Raw genomic sequence first — 23673 nt, forward strand, 5'->3', positions numbered from 1 at the left:
ATTCTAATGAACTACTAATATGAGGCGCCCATTGATTCTCTAAAGAGAATTTTGACCTGTGAGGGGAGCTACCAGTTTAAACTACCTGGGCTCATTAGGAATTTGTTTCAAAAACTGAGAGTAATGCTATTCTCACTAACATAAGCAACAGAAATTAAATGTCCTACTGTTTCAAGCATTAAGTCCCTTTTATTTCATAGTAAATTCACAGGTACTGATTTTAAACAGTGAATAGGACTCTGGCTATTACAACTAATAAGTATTCTATTATAGTCCATTATGTAATTATTTTTATGTTTAGGACCCAATGGCCACTGCAAATGAAGCCTAGTAAAAATCCTGTGACGTCAATGATATCAGCAAGCACAAGAACATACACATGAGCAGAAAGGGAGGAGGGAAAAAGAGAAAAAGAAAAAATCAAGACCAAAAACCAAAATTGCAAGAGGATACTCTCATCCTAAGATGTAATTCTGACTTACTTATAGTCAACAAAAATGACTCATTTCGGGTGCCTATGTTCCCTTTTCTCCATCAAACATTATAATTTTATAATTAAAAACCTACATGGGGCAGGCTGTGGCGATAAACAAATTAAAAGAGCAGACTATACCATAATCTTAATAAACATATAGGCAATTCTAGACTTAAATGTTTTTCCATTCTTGGCATCCTGACTTTAAAATTCAAGAGAAACAGAATAGGAAAGTCTGTATCCAACCGAACTATGCTCCACAACAGAATAGCAATGCAAGCCACAGTTATGTTCCAATATTATACGGCTCTGAAACTATCAACCACCAATTCATTCTGGAAACACTGATGGAAATCACATTTTTCTCATAAGATAACAGTCTTCTTAAAATTTCATCTATGTCTGGTTTTCCCTTATCCTTGTTTCAGAAGCTCAAAACTGACCAACAGAAGTTCTTCACTGAAAACTATAGATAATCATCATGTGTAATATACATAGCTTTGCAATTTGAGTTATCCAGATATTTATATTGCTTTGTAAGATGGTTTTCCTGACTCTTACATAACTGCATGTGGGTTGATGTAGAAATGTTAAGTGATGATGGGTGAAAAACCCAAGTGTACTTAAGTCAAAAGTTCAATCAGAGTAACAGTTCATGTTGGCCAATTTGGGTACACTAAAAAGAGACAGAGAGTATGACACATATGGGCTGAAAAATGTAGTTCTTTTTATACCATTTAAACTATATTATTCCTAATTTTGCCCAAATGGTTTGCATAGGAAAGAAAAATTTCTCAGTAAGATAGGTGATAATCAAAGTTTGAGCTAAGATTCATGTACCTAAACCTGGAAAACAATATATGTGTGAAGAATTTGTGTCCTTTAAGAATCATTTATAGGCTTCCCTGGTGGTCCACTGATTAAGAATCTGCCTTGCAATGCAGTGGACACCAGTTCAATACCTGGTTCAGGAAGATCACACGTGCTATTGGGCAATTAAGCCCATGCCACAACTACTGAGCCTGCGCTCCGGACCTGTGAGCCACAACTACTGAGCCTGCGCTCCGGACCTGTGAGCCACAACTACTGAGCCTGCGCTCCGGACCTGTGAGCCACAACTACTGAGCCTGCGCTCTGGACCTGTGAGCCACAACTACTGAGCCTGCGCTCTGGACCTGTGAGCCACAACTACTGAGCCCTCACGCTGTGACTGCTGAAGCACCCTAGGGTCTGTGCTCTACAACAAGAGAAGCTACCACAACGAAAACCCCATGTACCCCAACTAAAGAGCAGCTCCTGCTCTCCACAACTAAAGAAAGCCTGAAAAAAGCAATGAAGACTCAGCACAGCCAAACATAAATTTAAAAATTTTTAAAGAATAATTTACAAAAACATTTTCTGGAGATCAAACAAGTCAATCCTAAAGGAAATCAACCCTGAATATTCACTGGAAGGACCGATGATGCAGCTGAAGCTCCAAAACTTCGGCCACCTGATGCAAAGAGCCGACTCATTGGAAAAAACCCTGATGCTAGGAAAGATTGAGCACAGGAGGAGAAAGGGATAGAGGATAAGATGGTTGGATGGCATCACTGACTCAATGGACATGAATTTGAGCAAATTCTGGGAGACAGTGGAAGACAGAGGAGCCTGGCATGCTGCAGTCCAAGGAGTCACATGGACACGACTTGGCAACTGACTAACAACAGTAATAATCAAAAAGCAGGGATTTTTCACACTAGATTATAAAGTATAAACTAGCTCTGACTTACATACTTTAAATACCCAGCAAACACACTTTAAATTCAAGGATTCAAATGAATTAAATGTTTTATTTATAAAAACTATATATTATCCAAACAATAAACAATATAGCCAGGAGACTGGCTATATATTATTATCAGACAAAACAGACTTAAAAGCAAAGGATATTTCTAGAAACAAAGAGAGTTCATATGTAAAAGGGTACATACCACATGAAAAAGACAGACATGTTATACATTGAACAAGAGAATCACAAAATATATGAAACAAAAGCTAACAAAAATGAAAGAACAGAAACAATCAACAATTATAGTTAGAGATTTCAAATTCCTAAGAATAACTGACAAAACATCTCCACAGAAAATTCATATAGACATAGATCAAAAAATCAATCACAGAAAGATATGCAAAGAGCTGACTCATTTGAAAAGACCCTGACACTGGGAAAGAATGAATGCAGGTGGAGAAGGGGACGACAGAGGATGAGACGGTTGGACGGTATCACTGACTCAGTGGACATGAGTTTGAGTAAACCCTGGGAGTTGGTGATGGACAGGGAGGCCTGGTGTGCTGCAGTCCATGGGGTCACAAAAAGTTGAACACGACTGAGTGACTGAACTGAACTGAAATAAGCCACTGATCAAAGAGGAAAACACAAAAGAAATTAGAAAATAATTTTAGGTAAACAAAAATGAAGTTACAATATATAATAATCTGTGACATAGCTAATGATCTAGGTTTTTACCTTAATGAAACTACAAAAAAAAAAAGAAGAGGAAATAAAACTGAAAGCAAGCGAAAGAATAGCAGAAATAGATGAAATCAAATACAGAAAAACAATAAAGTCAATGACCCCAAAAGAAACTAATAAAAAGATTAATAAAACTGATAAAACTTCTGGCCAGACCACTCAAGGAAAAAAGAGATTAAGACAAAAATTATCAATGACAGGAATGTAAGAAGGGTTAGCTCTACATTTCTTACAAACAATAAAAGGACAATAAGGAAAGAGAAATTGTGAACAACTTGATGTCAACAAACTTGATAATTTAGATAAAATTTACACATGTCTTAAAAGACAAATGATGAAAGTTCACCTAAGAAAGAGATAACTTGAATAATCCTCATCTACTTTAAAAAATAAAGCCATAGTTTATAACATTCCTACAAAGAAAATTTCAAGTCTTAAGTGTATTTACTGGTGAATTCTACCTAACATTTAATACCAAACGTTGATAACAAGTCTAGCCAAAAACTTCACAAGAAAACTATAGACAAGTAACATTCATGAATACAGAAGTAAAAATCATTAACATAACATTAGTAAATTGAGCCCAGTTAATACAAAAAGTATAATATACCATGACCAAGTGAAGTTTGTCCCAGGAATGAAAAGTTGCTTTAATATTCCAAGATTAAAGTGATACACTATTTTAAGAGAAAAAAGCAAAGCAGTATGACCTCAACAGCCAAAGAAAAAGCATCTGACAAAACACATTTATGACAAAAATCTAATAAAGCGCATCTACCAAAAACATATTGGTACTATATTTAATGGTGAAAGACTGAGTGCTTTCTACCCAAGGTCAAGAACAAGACAAGCATATCTGCTCTCACCACTTCTTTCAACATTGTATTAGCAGTCTTAGCCAGTATGATACAGTAAGGAAAAGAAATAAAAGGCAATATAGAAAAGGAAAAAAAGAAAAACAACACTGTTTATTCACAGACAATACTGAGAGGAACACAGAAAATCTTGAGGAACCTACATAAGAAGTTACATTAGCAAGTTTAAAGGATAAAAGGCCAGATAAAACCATACAAAAAACTTTTTGTTTTATTTTTAAACACAACTCGAAATCAATTTAAATGTTTCTTTAAACACTTTTCATAATGGCATCAAGAAATCTTAAAAATTAGTGACACATTTAAGCAAAATGTGTGCAAGACATGGACACCAAAATCTAAAAACTACTGCTAAGAGAAACAAAAGAACATAAAAAAATGGAAAGATAATATCATATTCATGGATTAGAGGACTTAATATCAAAATGGCAATTCTTTACAAACTGATCAAATTAGAAGTAACCTCTACCAAAATAAAGGCTTCCCTCATAGCTCAGTCAGTAAAGAATTTGCCTGCAGTTCAGGAGACCCGGGTTTGATTCCTGGGTTGGAAAGATCCCCTGCAGAAGGAAATGGCAACCCACTCCAGTAATCTTGCTTGGAGAATCCCATGGGCAGAGAAGTCTGGCAGGCTACAAGAGTCAGACATGACTTATTGACTAAAGCACTACCATCAAAATAAGCTTCCTCTTCTCCAACCAAGCCACTTTATCCCTTCCAACCCAACTCCTTCTCTGTGTATTCTGGAATTCTATGGTTGTATGTGATATGAGGCGGGGGAGGGGGGTCCCCGTTGGCTCAGTGGTAAAGAATCTGCCTGGTAATGCAGGAGATGCAGGTTTGATCCCTAAGTCAGGAAGACTCCTTGGAGGAGGGCATGGCAACCCACTCCAGTATTCTTGCCAGGATAGTTAAAGTCCTCTATATTTCCCTGTGTCTTCAAACTCTTCACTGAAGCTCACTACATCTGCTACTGCTAAGTCACTTCAGTCGTGTCCGACTCTGTGCAACCCCACCCATGGGATTCTCCAGGCGAGAACACTGGAGTGGGTTGCTATTTCCTTCTCCAATGCATAAAAGTGAAAAGTGAAAGTGAAGTCGCTCAGTCATGTCCAACTTTTGGCGACCCCATGGACTGCAGTCTATCAGGCTCCTCCGTCCAAGGGATTTCCCAGGCAAGAGTACTGGAGTGGGGTGCCATTGTCTTCTACATCTACTAGTCATTAAAGAGCCTTTCCCTAAGACAGTACTAGGCTCTACATCACTATCAAAGGAGAGAATGAGATATCCACATCCTATACCTTAAGAGTCCACTGTTGGTCTTGATTATCTTCATCTTTCTTCACAGCCATTGGTGGACCAGTCTTTCCCTCTTACAAAAAAAAAAGGTTGCTTACCTAAGCTCAAATCAAAATAGCACCTTCCACTATCTACATCTCAACCAGTTTCCACTTAAATCACTTTCCCCACTTTATTAAGACATTATACCCATATCAGTCCTCGTATCATCACCTCAGAGCCTGTCATTCAACAACCTGTTTATTCTTTGGAATTTTTTTTTCATTTATTTTTATGAGTTGGAGGCTAATTACTTTACAATATTGTAGTGGTTTTTGTCATACATTGACATGAATTAGCCATGGATTTACATGTATTCCCCATCCCGATCCCCCCTCCCACCTTCCTCTCGACCAGATCCCTTTGGCTCTTCCCAGTGCACCAGGCCCGAGCACTTATCTCATGCATCCAACCTGGGCTGGTGATCTGTTTCACCCTAGATAATATACACGCTTCAATGCTGTTCTCTTGAAACATCCCACCCTCGCCTTCTCCCACAGAGTCCAAAAGTCTATTCTATACATCTGTGTCTCTCTCTTTCTGTTTTGCATATAGGGTTATCGTTACCATCTTTCTAAATTCCACATATATGTGTTAGTATACTGTAATGGTCTTTATCTTTCTGGCTTACTTCACTCTGTATAATGGGCTCCAGTTTCATCCATCTCATTAGAACTGATTCAAATGAATTCTTTTTAACAGCTGAGTAATATTCCATGGTGTATATGTACCACAGCTTCCTTATCCATTCGTCTGCTGATGGGCATCTAGGTTGCTTCCATGTCCTGGCTATTATAAACAGGGCTGCAATGAACATTGGGGTGCATGTGTCTCTTTCAGATCTGGTTTCCTCGGTGTGTATGCCCAGAAGTGGGATTGCTGGGTCATATGGCAGTTCTATTTCCAGTTTTTTAAGATATTCTTTGGAATTGTTAACAACAGGGAGGTTCCCTTTCATTGTCAGTTCAGTTCAGTAGCTCAGTCGTGTCTGACTCTTTGTGACTCTATGGACTGCAGCATGCCACGCTTCCCTATCCATCACCAACTCCCAGAGCTTGCTCAAACTCATGTCCATTGAGTTGATGATGCCATCCAACTATCTCATCCTCTGTCGTCCCCTTCTCCTCCCACCTTCAATCTTTCCCAGCATCAGGGTCTTTTCAAATGAGTCAGTTCTTCGCATCAGGTGGCCAAAGTATCGGAGTTTCCACTTCAGCATCAGTCCTTCCAATGAATATTCAGGATTGATTTCCTTTAGGATTGACTAGTTGGATCTCCTTGCAGTCCAAGGGACTCTCAAGAGTCTTCTCCAACACCACAGTTCAAAAGTATCAATTCTTCTGCGCTCAGCTTTCTTTATAGTCCAACTCTCATATCCACACATGATTACTGGAAAAACCATAGCTTTGACTATATGGACCTTTGTTAGCAAAGTAATGTCTTTGCTTTTTAATATGCTGTCTAGGTTGCTCATAGCTTTCTTCCAAGGAGCAAGTGTGTTTTAATTTCATGGTTTCTACTGTCAATATTTGTTTAATGTAAATCTTTTCTGCTAGACTAAGCTCCATGAAGATAGAAATCAGAGCTGTCTTGTTCACTGAATTTCAAGCGCACAGCATAATGCATACTCTTCAAGTGTTTTTTCATCTCCATTAAATGCAAATATTGAGGACCACCAGCAGGCCTGTTTTAGAGAAGGAAATGGCAACCCACTCCAGTATTCTTGACTAGAGAATCACGTGGACAGAGAAGCCTGGTGGGCTGCTGTCAATAGGGTCGCACAGAGTCAGACAAGACTGAAGTGACTTGGCATGCATGCATGCATTGGAGAAGGAAATGGCAACCCACTCCAGTATTCTTGCCTGGAGAAACCCAGGGACAGAAGAGCCTGGTGGGCTGCCGTCTATGGGGTCACAAAGAGTTGGACACGACTGAAGTGACTTAGCAGCAGCAGCAGCAGGCCTGTTTGACTTACAAAAGAACTAAGAAGGACAATGAGTGTCTGGGAATCATATATAAAAAAACAATCAGAGGATGTTTTTCTGAGAGAAAGTATTTGTTGGATGAATAAATAAAGGAAAATGGTAATAGCTATCCTAAAATACAAGAAGATCAAACACAGAGTAAGTGAGACTGACAATTCTGAGATTTGGGATGAGGAATTGGCTCTGCTACTAATTAGTGGCTTTTCTGTCTTTTTAAAAGAATTTTATTATTGGAGTATAATTGCTTTGCAATGTTGTGTTAGTTTCTCCTATACAACAAAGTGAATCAGCTCTATGGATACGTATATCCCCTCCCTCTTGAGCTTCCCTCCCAATTTCCCACGCACCCCATAGATCACCAAGCTGAGTTTCTTCTACTATAAATTATTTTCCCTCTAGTTAACAATTTTACACATAGTAGTGTATTTACGTTAGTGTGGCTTTATTCAATGTTACTGGGCCTTTGTCTGCTCATCCATAAATTAAAGGCATTAGACCTTTTAGGTTCCAAATATTCTCTTTCATTCATGTCTAATAGCGCTCCCAATGTAGAAAGTAGCCCAAGTGTGTGATAAGAAAGCAATCTGAGGTCCCAGATCTATCAATATATGGATGAAATTAACTTAAAAAAATACTCTAAGAACACTAAGAGATCTAGCAGAGCTCCATGAACTAGATCAAAAATAAGCAAACTATATAACCCATAGGGCAGCCACTATCTACGTAGTAAAGTTTCATTGGAACAAAGCCACACTCATTTGTTTAAGGACTGTCTATGATTATTTTTTTCTGCTACAAAGGCAGAGATGAACAGTAGCCAACACATGGCCCACAAAGCCTAAAATATTTATTATATGGCATCTTAAAAAAAAGTTTGCTGATCCTGGACTGTGTGATCTAAAGGGTTCATTTTACATTATTATACACTGAAGATGAAAAGAATTGCTTTAAAATGCTCTTAAACAGAGTACTGGGATAAAACAGGAAAAACGAGTAAGTAGAGAAAATAGATTAAACATGATTTCAATTCACCTCCCAGTGATTATCCTAGCTTCTCTCTCTTTAAGCTACTGGATAGCTCATCTTCCAATCACTGAAACCTTGTATTTCAAGAATGCACAAGATAAAAAAAAAAAAGAATGCACAAGATAAAACAAGCATTAAAAATTTAACACGCACCTGCCCTCCTTCACTTTTTGTGCATTCCCTCGACATATGTAGTTTTCAATGTAACCATCACTGCAGTTGATTTTTGACCAGTCTGGGTCACAAACATCCAAGAAGTGAGGCCGCAGTCTGCCTATTGAATACTTGGCAATATCAGTCAGGGACTGACTAGCAGCTGCACCAAATAAAAATGTTCCAATGGCTTTGTAAATAGTGGCTATGTAGTTATTCCTGATAAAGGAATTCGAGTGCAAGAGGTTAAAGTAAACAGACAGGGTTTCTCCAACAATCATCTGAAAAAAAAAACAAAACAGAAAAATAATGTTAAAGCAGTATCCAGGCACGTCAAACAAGGTAAAGAATATAGAAGAAAATGGTAAATCACAATAAAATGTTTGTTTTAAAAATACCTCCCTCTCTTTTTTCCTTTTCAAATGGAGAACAACTTAGGATTCCTAATTCTAGACCACAAAAAAAGGTGTCATCAATTGATACTGCTTACAGAGCAATGACAAAGCCTAAATAATTCCAAAGTCTAACTTGAAACAATAAGGCCTTACTTCTTGTATTCAAATAAACCGAGCCTTAACAAGTAGACAATGATGTACCACGGAGTACAAAAACAACGGCTTTTCAAAGAATACAAACTTTCCAATTAGAATATCCCTTACATAAGCACTTTGATCTCAGAGTCTGCATTTGCATCAGATATTACTTTGAACCAAAAATAGTCATCATGTTAAAAAAACGTAAAACATTTTAAGAGAAAAAGCTAACCTAATAAAAGCGGGGATCTAACACTGAGGTTAAAGGGTGCAAAGGGCAGAGACCAGCTGACAAGGTCTCCCAGTCCTGCCTCTCCAGGAAGCCTTTAGGGCTGGCTTCCTTAACAAGTCTCATCAGAAGACCAAATACACACTTGATGTTCTCCTTCTCCAAGAAAACATTTCAGGTGACTCCTTCCTCTTTTTCACTGACTTTTGTAAAATGGGAGTCATAGCCTTCTCAGATACTAGTAGTGTGTGTGTAAGTGCACACCAGTATAATGGGTTTAAAGGCATAAAAAGGTTTTCAAGTACTTTACAAATTCACAGACCAATATCCTAAGAAATCTGAAAAAATAGTGAATGGCAACAATATAAAAAATAATAAGCCACACTCTAGCTACCTGAGACCAAAATAAACACTTAAACAAAATATTCTGCTTGCTAATTTATGTTGGGCATGGATATAAATCACAAACTTTCACTTAAAGAGTTTCACTGCTTCATCTTAAATTTAAATAAACGATTTTACAAAGCATTCAAACATTTCCATTTAGCAACTATTCATTATCTTTGGGGGTGAGATAAATGGTTGTCTCCTGAAAGGGATTTCAAGAACCTGATATCAAAAATTCTTTCTTCACCTGGCTCAATGGCTCCTAGAATTACAATGTTGTAACTTTGACAACTAGACTATGAACTCTACAAAACCAAGATGAATTTTTAGTTGAACAGAAAGCTAACACCACCACAGAGGCCTAAAACAGAGCTGGTGGTCAATAAATTTCAATTCAAGGTGCTACCTCTTAGGTAAAAAGTAAACATCCTTAAATACATTGAACCCCACAGGAATATATCCCTCGTTATAATCCTTAATGTGGATGACTTAATCAACCCTTTGCTGAGCACACGTCTCACAGAGGAAAACCACATTCACTTCTGGGGATACCATACCTCCACAAGTGTGCTTAGGGTACTCCCTGGTGACTGTCCTAGAGGCCTTGAATTAAAATATATTACATCTCCTCAGGCCATTAAGATGTTCCAGCAACTGCTTTGATAGATAAACAGCAAGAAAAGATATCGCTAATGTTTTGCTATGGAGATGACCTTTGATCATTTGAAATATATACCAAGTATATTAGTCAACCACAATTTGAACAGTGAAACTTCAACTTTCCAGCTGTCAGTTCTTCTTGTGTAAGCACTCAACTACTTTCTAAAAACAAATATTAATCTTTGTGAGTATTCCTAGTCATAATGATCACTGTCTAGGGCCACCTAGACTCTGGTTCTTGCCACTGATGACTGAAAATCAGTTCACTAGTAACATTCAGCATACTGGGCACAAATTAAAAGTTGACCTACAGATGTGGGATATGCTGAAGTTTAACCCTTAATATGGGAAAGGATGCAGAGGGACTCTAAATCTAACAAATGCTAGGTCAGAGTACATCATTTTTTTAAATTATGTATGCCAATCTGTAATGAGAGAAATAGATAACAGAGACGTTCTAAATCAAACGCAGGGAGACGTCCGAGCCTTCCACTGACACGTGACAGCATATTTTCATTTCATTTTAAAACCTTATCTTGCCCTTCGAGCCATTTAGGCCAACTCAGCCTCTGGTGAAGTTCACACTTAAACTGCTCTAATCATAAAGCTGGGATTGTTTGTCAAACATTATTTAATCAGATTAAGGATAAATTATTAAAGTACTAAAGATGATTTTGGGGGAGTAAAACAAAATACTTTTGAAGATCAAAGCTAGTAGCTATCTAAATCAGAAGGATTTAATCATTTAAAACCTATGTATCAGAGTATTTTCTCACCATCTTTATATCTCCATCAACCAAGATAATCTTATATGTCTCTACACTGTCACTATAGTTATGTGTCTTCCACTCAGGGCTCACCTTCCTGAAGGAATAGTCTAAAATCACTCACTGCCATATTTCCACTCCTTTCTAAATATCTCTAAACCCTTTATGATACTGAATAGCTCTCCAAAAAGTCAAAATGGTCTCATTAGATCAAAGAGATTTTTATCAACCCAAATCTTAACTTCCCAGTAGTATATGACATCACTGACCATTTTGTCCTTATCGAACTTCTCCCTTGGCTTCTGTATACTATATTAATTCTGATTCTTTACCAGGTTCCCTCAATCACTCATATATTTGTGGATCATTTGCACATCAAAGGCCTGTTATGAAGTCCCAATCATAGTCCTGATTTTTTTAAAGAAATGATTTACTTTCTAGAAAACAAAATTAAACATAAACAAGTCTAACCATGTGCTGCCTGAAAGAAGTTGAGTTAGTGAATAATCTGAAATTATTTTAAATTAGTACATAAAACCACTGCCAGTGTGTGTCTTTGTTGATGTAGTTGATATGGAAAAAGTACTTCTACAGCACTTTTAAACAGTCTGTCCTTTTTACACTCAACATCGGCTTCCCTTATAGCTCAGTCAGTAAAGACTCTGCCTGCAATGCAGGAGACCTGGCTTTGATCCCTGGGTTGGGAAGATCCACTGGAGAAGGAAATGGCAACCCATTCCAGTATTCTTGCCTAGAGAATCCCATGGATAGAGGAGCCTGGCAGGCTACAGTCCATGGGGTTTCAAGAGTCAGACACAACACAGCAACTAAACCACCACCACACTCAACTTACTTGCTGTTTTGTAAATACAAAGCTAACCTTTTCACAGGTGATGGTGAAATAATCAAAACTTCCAAGTTAATAAAATATACATAACAAGTCTTTGCTAACTGCGTGTCTATGGGCCCTGCGCTTGCTCGGCAGGCTGCACAGCACCCTGTTCTGGACTGTAGCATATTTCTGTAGTTTTGCTCGTGCAGCATCCTTCTTACTGAGACACAAACAAAAGTGGAATTGAAAGACAAGTATGTTTGTAGCAGCATTTGAGTACTTAAATCTTGTCTATAATCAGCTATTATTTGCAGGAAAGTCCTGCTAAAATTTTTATATGTAAAGAGCTATTAATCTCTCAGAAATATATACTTAAAAAAGAGTCTACTTGTACTTCCTCTTTAATAGAAGGATCATAGGCTTTCTTTCTTTTCATAGTAAAAACTTAGTGTAAAGATCTGTCTAGATTAAATGGGCCACTGATTTCTTAAAGCTTCATATTGTAGGAGAAGTTTCGTATATTGTAAATTCATATATTGTAGGAGAGTCCCCAACATTACTACATTATCTGTCCAGTTTCATTACAGCACCTAGGACAAGCTAGCGTCCATGGCAATAGCAAGGATAACAAGATGAACAAGGCACCATCTCTGCCTTAAGGAGCTCACAGTGTTGCGAAACAAATATTTGTATAGCAGAGATTTTCTTTTATTAATTATACACCACAAATTAGGAATTAACTTTTAGTGTTAATAAGGAGCTGTAATCATTTTGCAATCAGACACTAAATTTCTAAATCAAGAAGTTTTGCTTTGTTTTCTTAATAAACTTCAGAACAGACAAGATATATCTTTTTGGCTATTTATCTTTTTGGCCTATCTCCTGGATGAGACCATATTTTCTGCTTTTAGCATAAATCTTATTTCTAAAGTTACAAGATATGGAGCATAAAATTAAAGTCATAGAATCTCTGAGTCAAGAGATAATAAAAATCATCTAGTCAAATCACTTGAAATCTTCTCCCCAACCAGAGCACATTCTCTAGACATTCTCACCTGAAATCCTAGAAAACAGTAATTATTAGTTTTAATACCAGTAAAAATGCTTTCATATTCACTGTTAATTACCTATAGAACTTGGGCTTTTCTCCCTTATTTCTGCCATTATCTAAAAATTCTTTAAACTAAATATGGGTTAAATGAAGCCTTTTAACACCTGTTAGTAATTTTTCTTTTCTAGAACTCAGTAACAAGAGTCAGTTCATAAACAGTCTCAATAAATCATAAAATAATATCCTAAGTATAAAGTATGCTAAAAATACATTGATACAGTATTCATCTATTGTATTATTACTGAAACAATAGCAAATTAGAGCTAAAAAAAAAATCACAGTGACTTGGAAAAGATTAGCATAAAACCACACATATTTAGTAAGGTTCTTCTAATTATACACTGTTACTCTTTTAGCCCCACTTAATATAGTTGAGATTATTTTGATCAAATAACATAAAAAGTTAAAACACATGTTTTAGAGGGTTATACATTCAATCATTAACAGGATAACACAAAATTAAAGCCAACTGCCCAAAAGTGATAAACTTGGAAAAGTGGATTTAACTTACAACGATAATACTGAATGGAATGATTATTCCACCTAATAACGGATAAGGTATGGTGTCTTCTTTGTAAGGGTACTTGATGGACTCATCATTACAGAATAATCCTCGTTGGAAGGGGGTATGCCTTGAAGTAAGAATTGCAAAAGGCAATCCAGCTAGCAAAAGGAATAAATGAAAATATCATTAAAAAGGAATATCAAAACTAATTAGTGGCAATAATTATCCCAGAGATCATCTTTTAAACTATGTTTGCCATGAAAACAGTAAGAGCACATGGAAAAAGAAAATGCAGCAACACATGCAACAGAAGTTAGAAACATTACAGCTTAGGGTAAAGATTTTCTTCTACAAGAACAGTGCCTTCAAGTCCTTTATTAACCAGTTTAACCAAGAAAAATGTCTTCTCTTTGTTTCTACCCAAATACACTAACCTGATTTTAGAGGAAGAAAAATATTTTCTCATGTTCTTGCTGTCATTTAATCATAGGGTTTTCAACACTATTTTCAAACCATTTTGTCAGGATCTTTACTTCCAAAAAGAAAACAGCATTCTGCATTTTATCTTGATATTACTTGATATTACTACCATATCACAGGTCATGGTCACTGGTTATTATCAGAGTATCTAAAGAGTATCAGAGTATCAGTTATCGGAATATCTAAAGATTATCCACTCATTTCTGTACTGTCTACTGGCAAGTTTAGAACTGCTATGAAAAGGAGTGCAAGCTTAAACCAAGTTTCTAAAGAAAAGATGGACAGTGAAGTCAACACAAAAGCACCTAAAAGAGCTCTCTCTTTTGTCATCATCAAGATCATGCCTCACACTCATCTCCTAAGATGTCTAAAGTTTTACCTAAATGTGAATTTTAAGAATTCAGTCCACCTTTATTTCATCACTGCATCCAGCATCCTGATTAAAACTGCAGCATACTGACTAGGACTGCTTTCTAAGAGAGCTTAGCAGAAACCCTCAGCATGAGTTCTGCTTCAGGACTTTCCCAAGGATGGACCCATTCACACAGCAGTAATACCATAACCATTTAGCTAACATACTCACTGTATATTCAAGTGTTCTTTCCATGAAGCACCAAGTCTTGACAACCATTTACAGTTCTCATCAACTCTGCTAAGCCCTAAAGAGTCAAAGACAACCAAGCTTCTGACACTCTGCCTAATGCACAGACTACAAGTATCAAATGAACTGCCTGGTGCATCGACTACAAATATCAAATGTGTTCGATCTTCAAGGGTCAAATGAAAAGGGGAAGCCTGTTCCTTGTTCTTTTTATTTATTTTTCTATTTTTCATTAAACTCTAAATATATGACCCAAAGTTAATTTCTTTGTGTTAACCAATGTGTCGTGCTATTACCCACTAGAAGTCTCTATGCTGTGAGGAGTGACCAAGCAGGCAGAGTAGGGAGACCACGAGCTTCTGAGCTCCTTCTGCGGGCACAACAAAATTACGATTATTTACGAGCAACTACCCATAGGAGTGAACTGCAAATTAGCAGGAAAGATCTTTTACAGCTAAAGATATAAAGAAGAAACCACAACAAGATAAGCAGAAAGGGTGAAGTATGATCATCACCCATATTTCCAGGGTATACAACCCACAAATGGAAGAATAAATTACAACTGCAGAAGTCCTCCCCAAGGACCAAAGTGTCCTAGCTCCACATCAGGCCCTTCAACTCAGGGGTCTGCACCAGAAAGAACTCCCCTCCCACCGCCCAGACTGTTTGGCTCTGAAAGGGCTTCCTTTTTGGAGAATCAGAGAGTTGTGGGAAACAGAGACTTAAGAGAGTACACACAAAATCTTATATGTTCTAAGACCCAGGGCAGAAGCAGTAATTTAAATGGGACTTTTTTTTTTTTTTTTTAAATGGGACTTTTTACTTTTTTCCTCTACATTCCTTAGGATTATATAACAATAATGTATCCTGCCTGAGGACAATCTCTGAATTAAACCCTCTGGCTAATTCTGTTATCTTAAAACATAAATTATGGGAGTAGGTCTAGTCTTTACAAAGATGCATCCTGCCTGTGGACAGTCTCTGGATTAAACCTTCTGGCTAATTCTGTTACCTTAAAATGTAAATTATGGGAGTATGTCTAGTGAGGCCTTTACAACCTCCAGACATTCTTTGGATTCATTGGAGAGTATATAACTCCACTGCTAACACTAGCAAGGTACTCTTTCTACCCCCTTATTTTAATAAACTCTATTACACAAAAGCTCTGAGCAATTAAACCTCATCTCTGGCCCCAGATTGAATTCTTCTCCTCTGGAGGCCAAGAATCCAGGCATCTTTTCGTGGACTTAGCAACAAACTTTCATCTCGGGGGCTTGTCCGGGATTCTTCAGGACAAGGTAAGGATGCTTGGAGCTCTAGTTCTTTGTTCTCCTAGAGAACATGTTTTCTGCTGTACTTTACTAACGCTACGGTGTGCTTGCGTGAATGAATGAAACGCCCTGCGTGAAGCATGTGAGGAGCCCTGCTCTGCGGTTCCTCGGTGACCTCATATGGCTTATGGCAGAAACCTGTTGGGGGTTTATACCAACCTGCCAATGTCAAGAGACATCCAATGTCTCCTTCAGGAACTGACCAGAAATGGGCAAAGCGTGTGGACCAAACTCTCCTTTCTCGGTCAACTTTTCGGTCTCTTTGGCCATTTCATAACTCCTTGGAAATTAGTAGAAGTACTAACCTAATCTGTCAGATCACAGACTTTCAAGGGACTTGTGACCTATGCTGCCACTGTGTACTGTGACTTAGGTCCCAAACTTGGATTGGTAGTCAGGAAGTACCTAGCCTCATTAGGAATCAAAAGTACGGAAGTTGGATGGAGCTCTAGCTACAAGAGCATCTCTGAGGTTAGAGGTTACTCAGATTGGAACTACAATGGATTTTTTCCCCCTTTGGTAACACTGGCTCTTAGTGGACCAGAGGAGACTCTTATACTGGTGTGGTGACGTTTAGGAGGCTCTTACACTGGTATGGTGACGCTTGGAAGAAACAGCTCAGTTTCATGTTCCTATCGGTCTTATTGTGGTCAGGAATATACTCAAGGTCATGCACAGGCACTCAGGTGACGAATGTTTCCCCCAGTGGTTTAGCCTGGGAGGCATTCCAGAAGGTTACTCTGATTGCACCCCGGATGGCATCAGAGGCAAGCAAGGTTTTAATGGTGAGGAGCTAGACGTCAGTCAGGGATGCCATCAGACCTACCCCTGGTTCACCTCCACCCTGTCTTGATGGTAGGACCGGGAGGGACGAGTAGGTCACCTGCATTGGTAAGGGACAAACTAAGTCTGACCAGAAAGGAAAGTTTTGGTCTAAAGCCTGTCTACACCCCCATCTAGAGCAGGAAGGGATGCCTCCAGTAGAAGGTCTGGTCGCTTTTTTTCTCTCTTACAGACGGGAGCTAACAATTCCAGCCTCACTCCTTTGAACTGTATCCTGAAAAACTGGGATAGATTTGATCCCCAGGGCTTAAAGAAGACACACCTCATGTTTCTATGTGATACTGCATGCCCATGGTATCCATTGGAGGATGGCAAACGGTGGCTGGTTGGAGGGTCTCAAGTATAATACTGTTTTACAATTAGACTGGTTCTGTAGAAAACAAGGGAAATGAGTAGAAGTAGCTGTTGCCCTTTTTCTCTCTGCAAAATATGCCAGACTTATGTCCTAAGGGTATAGATTTGGGTGTGACTCCTTCAGTTCCCTCCTGTCCTCCTACTTTTCTAGATAATTTGGAGGACAGGAGACAAAGAGATCAAGAAAAGCAGGTTTGTCCAATCTTTCCCTGGGATCATATGTGCAGAGCAGCCAGAGAGACTGAGGGAACAGCCACACGAGCTGTTGCCTCTTCATGAAACACCCCCTGGGAGAAATAATCAGTCTATGAGAGTTAATAGCCTTTTTCTTATCAAGAAATAAAAAGAATCAAGGGGGATCTGGAAGACTATTTAGAGGACCCAGAAAAAATATATTAGAGCTTTTAAAGGTGTTACTCTGCTTTATGACCTTACTTGGAAGGATGTGATGTATATCTTGGGACAAACGCTGACTCCTGACTCAAAAAGTCGAGTTTTGAGAAAAGCAATTGCCTAAAGGAGATCAGTCCTGGGTGTTCATTGGAAGGACTGATGCTGAAGCTGAAACTCCAGTATTTTGGCCCCCTCATGCGAAGAGGTGACTCATTGGAAGAGACCCTGATGCTGGGAGGGATTGGAGGCAGGAGGAGAAGGGGACGACAGAGGATGAGATGGCTGGATGGCATCACCTACTCAATGGGCATGAGTTTGAGTAAACTCCGGGAGTTGGTGATGGACAGGGAGCCCTGGCATGCTGTGATTCTTGGGGTCGCAGAGTCGACACGACTGAGCAACTGAACTGAACTGAACTGATGGAGGTGAATGGTTTGGTAATGAATCAGTAGGGAAGGGGAGGACAAGATAACCGCCCTCCCCACTGTAAATCAGGTGGTCCCAATTACAGAACCAGACTGGGACTACAACAAAGGAAGTAGTCAAAGGAAGATGGGATCAGAGTCATTTTGTCAGATGTATTCTTGAAGGACTCAGGCAGGCATGTACTAAGCCTTTAAACTATGGCAAATTGGCAAACACAGAACAGGAGGAGAAGGAACCTCCTGGTAGATTCCTAGATAGACTGAGAGAAGCCCTTAGCAGATTCACTGAGACTGATCCCGAAAGTGAAGAGGGAAAAGTGATCTTAAAGGATAGATTTCTCACTCAGTCAGCTCCAGATAGCTGTAAGCTATTAAAACGGGCATGTGGACCAAATCAGTCTTTAGATAATCTGTTACAACTGGCTCAGACAGTCTATTATGGTAGAGAATATGAGGAAAAGAAAGAAAGGCAGAAAAAGACAAAGGAACAGGTAGAAGCCCTAGCAATGGCTATGAGAACCATTCTTAAACAGCCTGAGAAAAATGCCCTGAGGGACCCAGGTGAAAAGGGATGGACTTGTCATTACTGTGGAAAGGAGGGGCATCTCAAGCAGGATTGCCCTCAGGTATCTAAGCCGCCCCAGCTCCACGCCCGTCTGCAAAGGACCACATTGGAAGAGAGACTGCCCCCAGAGGCGTAGGTTTCAGGGATCGGACTCTCAAGACAATCGGGACTGAAGGTGCCCGGGGCTCCCCACACAAGCTCCCATTCTAATTACACCTGAGGAATCCCGGATATTAATAACTGTGTGGGGCCAATCCATTGATTTCCTTTTAGATACTGGGGCAACTTACTCTGTGCTTACTGAAGCCCCTAGCCCACTTTCTTCCCAATCCACTTCCATAATGAGACTGTCTGGACAAGCCAAAAGATAGGCCTGATAATCTATGTAAGCCTACTTCTGCTGACTCCAAAATCCTGAGTCTGCTGTTTGATCCTCAAGACAATGCCTTCCTGTCCTGGGCTCACTTCTACACTGCATTCCACAATCAGTCTAACTGCTGGGTCTGTGGAGCGCTCCCCTCTTCATCAGCGAAAGGTTTCTTCTCGTGGTGGACATCTCCACTTCAAGGAAAAGACTTGCTCCAAGTCTGCGAATACCTTTGACAACAATCGCATGTGATGCCTCTTCTTAAACTGATGACATCTAATAACCCTAAAATGAACTGGTGCAACACTTTGTACTTTAGCTATGGACATAATGTGACTTTTCATTTTGATTTTAACATGGTTTAATGACTATTTTGCCTTATGTTTGTAACTGTATAACGGGGTTTTCTAATCATCTAAAAGCTTTTAATTCACAAATGGTTGTCCAAGCTCCTATGAGTGCCACAACCTCCTCCAACTATTATGTGGGGCCCCTGGATCAGAGACCCTCAATATGAGGGTTAGGAGAATATGTTGCTTCAACAATTTAGGGACTATGCCTGGTCTTTACAAGGATGCATCTTGCCTGAGGACAGTCTCTGGATTAAACCTTCTGGCTAATTCAGTTATCTTAAAAAGTAAATTATGGGAGTAGGTCTGGTCTTTACAAGGATTATATATAACAATAATATATTCTGCCTGAGGACAGTCTCTGGATTAAACCTTCTGGCTAATTCTGTTATCTTAAAATGTAAATTATGGGAGTAGGTCTAGTGAGGCCTTTACAACCTCCAGACATTCCTTGGATTCACTGGAGAGTATATAACTCCACTGCTAACACTAGCAAGGTACTCTTTCTACCCCCTTCTGATGTCTGTGTCAGAAGCTTTCTCTATCCCTTTTATACTTTAATAAACTCTACTACACAAAAGCTCTGAGCAATCAAGCCTCGTCTCTGGCCCCGAATTGAATTCTTCTCCTCCGGAGGCCAAGAATCCCAGCGTCTTTTCGTGGATTCAGCAACAAACTTTCACCTACTTGCTCATCCTGGAGAGCCTCCCAGAGAGGCAGAAGGCAACTGAAACTCACTCTGAGAACAAAGATGCTGGCAGCAGCCATTCTGGGAAACTCATTCCACCACCAAGACACGGGTGTCGTTAAGTGTCACTTTAGAATCCTCCCTCTAACCAGTGAGAGACCAGGCCTGCCTGCCAAACAACACCAGCCCTGGGATGCACCAGGCCAGGCAGCTACGTGGGCAGGATCACCAGCAGGCTGACGCTATAGAGAACTCCCTGGGCCCCCAGCCAATTCAGGACATGACTCCACCCACTATAGGACCCAGGACCCAGCCCCATCTACAAGTGGGCTACCATAGCACTGGGACCACTGGAAACCACACACACACACCACACAAAACACACACACACAGCTAGTCATCTGACCCAGCCCCATCCACCAGTGAGCCAGCACTAGTCCCAGTCCTGGCCTCAAACACCAAGTGTCAGGCACCAGCCCCAAGATCTGCTAGGCCCAACTCCATCCACCTGTGGCAGATACCACCCTTGGGACACCCAAAGCCCTGCAGTCACAAACCCAGGACCAGGAACTGCCCACAGAAGGGCCAATGCTAGCTGCAGAAACTTCAGGCCCCACAGCAAAAGACTCCAGGACCTCATTCTGCCCATCAGTGGGCCAGCACCAGCCCCATGTCCTTTTGGGCCCCCACACCAGCCAAGCCCCAGGACCACCACAAACCCCCACAGCAAGTTGTGTAAAGACCTGGCCCACCCACCAGTAGTCTGGCACCACCCTGGACACCTAGGGCCCTGGTCCGCCCAATAGCAGGCTAACTCCAGCTCCAGGACACCTTAAGCCTCTGAGCCAGCCATGTCAGGATCCAGCTCCAACTACCTGCAGGCCATTACCAACACTGGAGGCCACATAGCCAGCCAAGCCATAACCCATCTCAACCCAACACCCAACCTCACCCACCAGCAGCTGGTAGCCTTCACATAAGACAGGGTCTGGCAATCAGTGGCACCAGGTCAACCACACACACCAGTAAGACAGCCACAGCTGTCAGTCAGGCACAAGAAACAGACCTATGCAGCCCACATAGAGGGTACCCATTAAACATATAGCTCTGGTGATCAGAGGGGAGTATACTGCTGGGCCACGTAGGTTACTTTCTACATAAAGCCACTTCTCCAAGATCAGGAAATGTAACCAACCTACCAAATACACAAAAATATAAAACAGTGAATTGGGTGAATTGAGGTGACAGAGAAATGCATTCCAAATAAAGAAATAAGATAAAACCCTAGAAAAAGAACTAAGTGAAGATAAGCAATCTACGCCCCCCTCCACCAAAAAAAAGAGTTGAAGGTAATGATCATAAAGATGCTTGAAGTACTTGGGAGAAGAATGGAAGAACAGAATGAGAAATTAGAAGTTTTTTACATAGTTGGAAATATAAGAACCAAACAGAGCCGAAAAATATAATAACTGAAATAAAAAAATACTCTAGAAGTAATCAACTGTAGATTAGATGATACAGAGGAACTGGCAGACAGAATTGTGGAAATCAGTGAAGCTGAACAGAAAAAAAAAAAGAGGACAGTTTAAGAGACCTTTGGCAACACATCCAGGTCCAGGAAGCACAGAGTCTCAAACAGGATCAACCTAAAAAGAATCACAACAAGAACATTATAATTAAAATGGTAAAAATTAAAAATAAAGAGAGAAAATTGAAAGCACCACAGTAAAAGCAACAAGTTACATACAAGGGAACCTCCCACCCCCCGCCATAAAGCTGTTGGCTAATGTCTCGGCAGAAACCCTGCAGGCCAGAAGGGAGCAACATGACGTATTTAAAGTGATGAAAAGTAAAAACCTAAAACAAAGAATACTCTACCCAGCAAGGCTTTCACTCATATTTGAAAGAGAGCTCAAAAGTTTTACAGACAACCAAAAGCTAAAAGAGTTCAACACGAAAAGAACTCAACATCAGTTTCTATAGGAAACCAGTTTTACAAGAAACATTAAAGGGACTTCTATAAGTGGAAAAGAAAAAGCAACAATCAGAAATATGAAAACTATGAAAGGAAAGGGGACTTCCCCAAGGGCTCAGTAGTAAAGAATCCGCCTGCAATGCAGGAGATGCAGGAGACGAGGGTTCAATCCTTGGGTCAGGAAGGTACCATAGAAGAGGAAATGGCAACCTGCTCCAGTATTCTTGCCTGGAAAATTCCATGGAGAAAGGAGCAAAGAGTTGGATACAACTGAGTGACTGAGCACACACACATGCATAAAAGGAAAATTCTCATTGGTAAAGGCAAATATACAGTAAAGGTGGTAAATCAACCATATTTATAAAGCTAGTAGGGAGGTTAAAAGACAAAAGTAGTGAGGTCATCTATATCCAAGATAAGTAAAGGGATACACAAAACCAAAGAATATAAAATATGATCTCACAAATGCTAAGGGAGTGGCTAATAAAAATGAAGGGTGGTCAAAATGCATTTAAACTTAACAGATCAGCAACTTAATCCTAGTAACCACAAACCAAAAATACATAATAAATACACAAAAGAGAGAAAAGATCCAGATATAATACTACAGGTAGTCATCAAATCACGAGGAAAGAGAACAAAAGGAGAAAGAAACAAAAAAGCACCACAAAAACAACACCCTAACAATTAACAAAATGTCAATAAGTACATGTGCTGCGTGTTAGTCGCTTCAGTCATGTCTGACTGACTCTTTGTGACCCCATGGACTATAGCCTGCCAGAATCCTCTCGCAGTGGGGTTCTCCAGGCAAGAATACTGGAGTGGGTTGCCATTTCCTCCTCCAGGGATCGTTCTGACCCTGGGATCAAAGCCACCTCACTTACCTCTCCAGCACTGGCAGGCAGGTTTTTTTTTTAACCACTAACACTACCTGGGAAGTTTAATAAGTACACACATATCAATAATTACTTTAGATGTAACTGCATCAATCAATAGACAAACTATTGAATACATACAAAAACAAGACCTATATATACATTGCCTACTCTTCAGATCTAAAGACACATAGATTAAAAATGAAGACAGGCTCTTCAATTCATGGTGTTGGGAAAACTGGATAGCTAAACCAAAAAGAATCAGTTCAGTTCAGTCACTCAGTCGCGTCCAATTCTTTGCATCCCATGAACTGCAGCACGCCAGGCCTCGCTGTCCATCAACAACTCCACAGAATGTGGTCCACTGGAAAAGGGAATGGCAAACCACTTCAGTATTCTTGCCTTGAGAACCCCAAGAACAGTATGAAAAGGCAAAAAGATATGACACTGAAAGATGAACTCCCCAGGTCGGTAGGTGCTCAATATGCTACAGGAGATCAGTGGAGAAATAACTCCAGAAAGAACGAAGGGATGGAGCCAAAGCAAAAACAACACCCAGTTGTGGATGTGACTGGTGATAGAGGCAAGGTCTGATGCTGTAAAGAGCAATATTGCACAGGAACCTGGAATGTTAGGTCCATGAATCAAGGCAAATTGGAAGTGGTCAAACAGGCAATGGCAAGAGTGAATGTCGACATTCTAGTAATCAGCGAACTAAGAGGGACTGGAATGGGTGAATTTAACTCAGATGACCATTGTATCTACTACTGTGGCAGGAATCCCTTAGAAGAAATGGAGTAGCCATCACAGTCAACAAAAGAGTTCGAAGTGCAGTACTAGGATGCAATCTCAAAAACAACAGAATGATTTCTGTTCATTTCCAGGGAAACCATTCAATATCACGGTAATCCAAGCCTATGCCCCAACCAGTAACGCTGAAGAAGCTGAAGTTGAATGGTTCTATGAAGATCTATAAGGTGTTCTACAATTAACACCCCAGAAAGATGTCCTTTTCATTATAAGGGATTGGAATGC

General features: G+C 39.8%; 1 protein-coding gene across 6 annotated transcripts in view; it reads right to left on the bottom strand.

The window, feature by feature from the left end:
- PLPP1 (phospholipid phosphatase 1) overlaps window positions 1–23673 on the bottom strand; it is a 109106-nt gene that overhangs the window by 29127 nt on the left and 56306 nt on the right. For 4 of the 6 annotated variants that reach the window (XM_020893138.2, XM_070476683.1, XM_020893140.2 and 1 more), the window contains exon 3: window positions 8368–8648. In XM_020893138.2, the coding sequence (XP_020748797.1) occupies window positions 8368–8648 (281 nt within the window). Of the gene's footprint in view, window positions 1–8367; window positions 8649–13397; window positions 13550–23673 lie in introns of all 6 variants that reach the window. The other 2 variants (XM_020893139.2, XM_070476684.1) reach the window with 1 other exon arrangement.

Source organism: Odocoileus virginianus, chromosome 14 (genome assembly GCF_023699985.2).
Source record: "Odocoileus virginianus isolate 20LAN1187 ecotype Illinois chromosome 14, Ovbor_1.2, whole genome shotgun sequence".
In the NCBI taxonomy this organism is placed as follows: domain Eukaryota; kingdom Metazoa; phylum Chordata; class Mammalia; order Artiodactyla; family Cervidae; genus Odocoileus; species Odocoileus virginianus.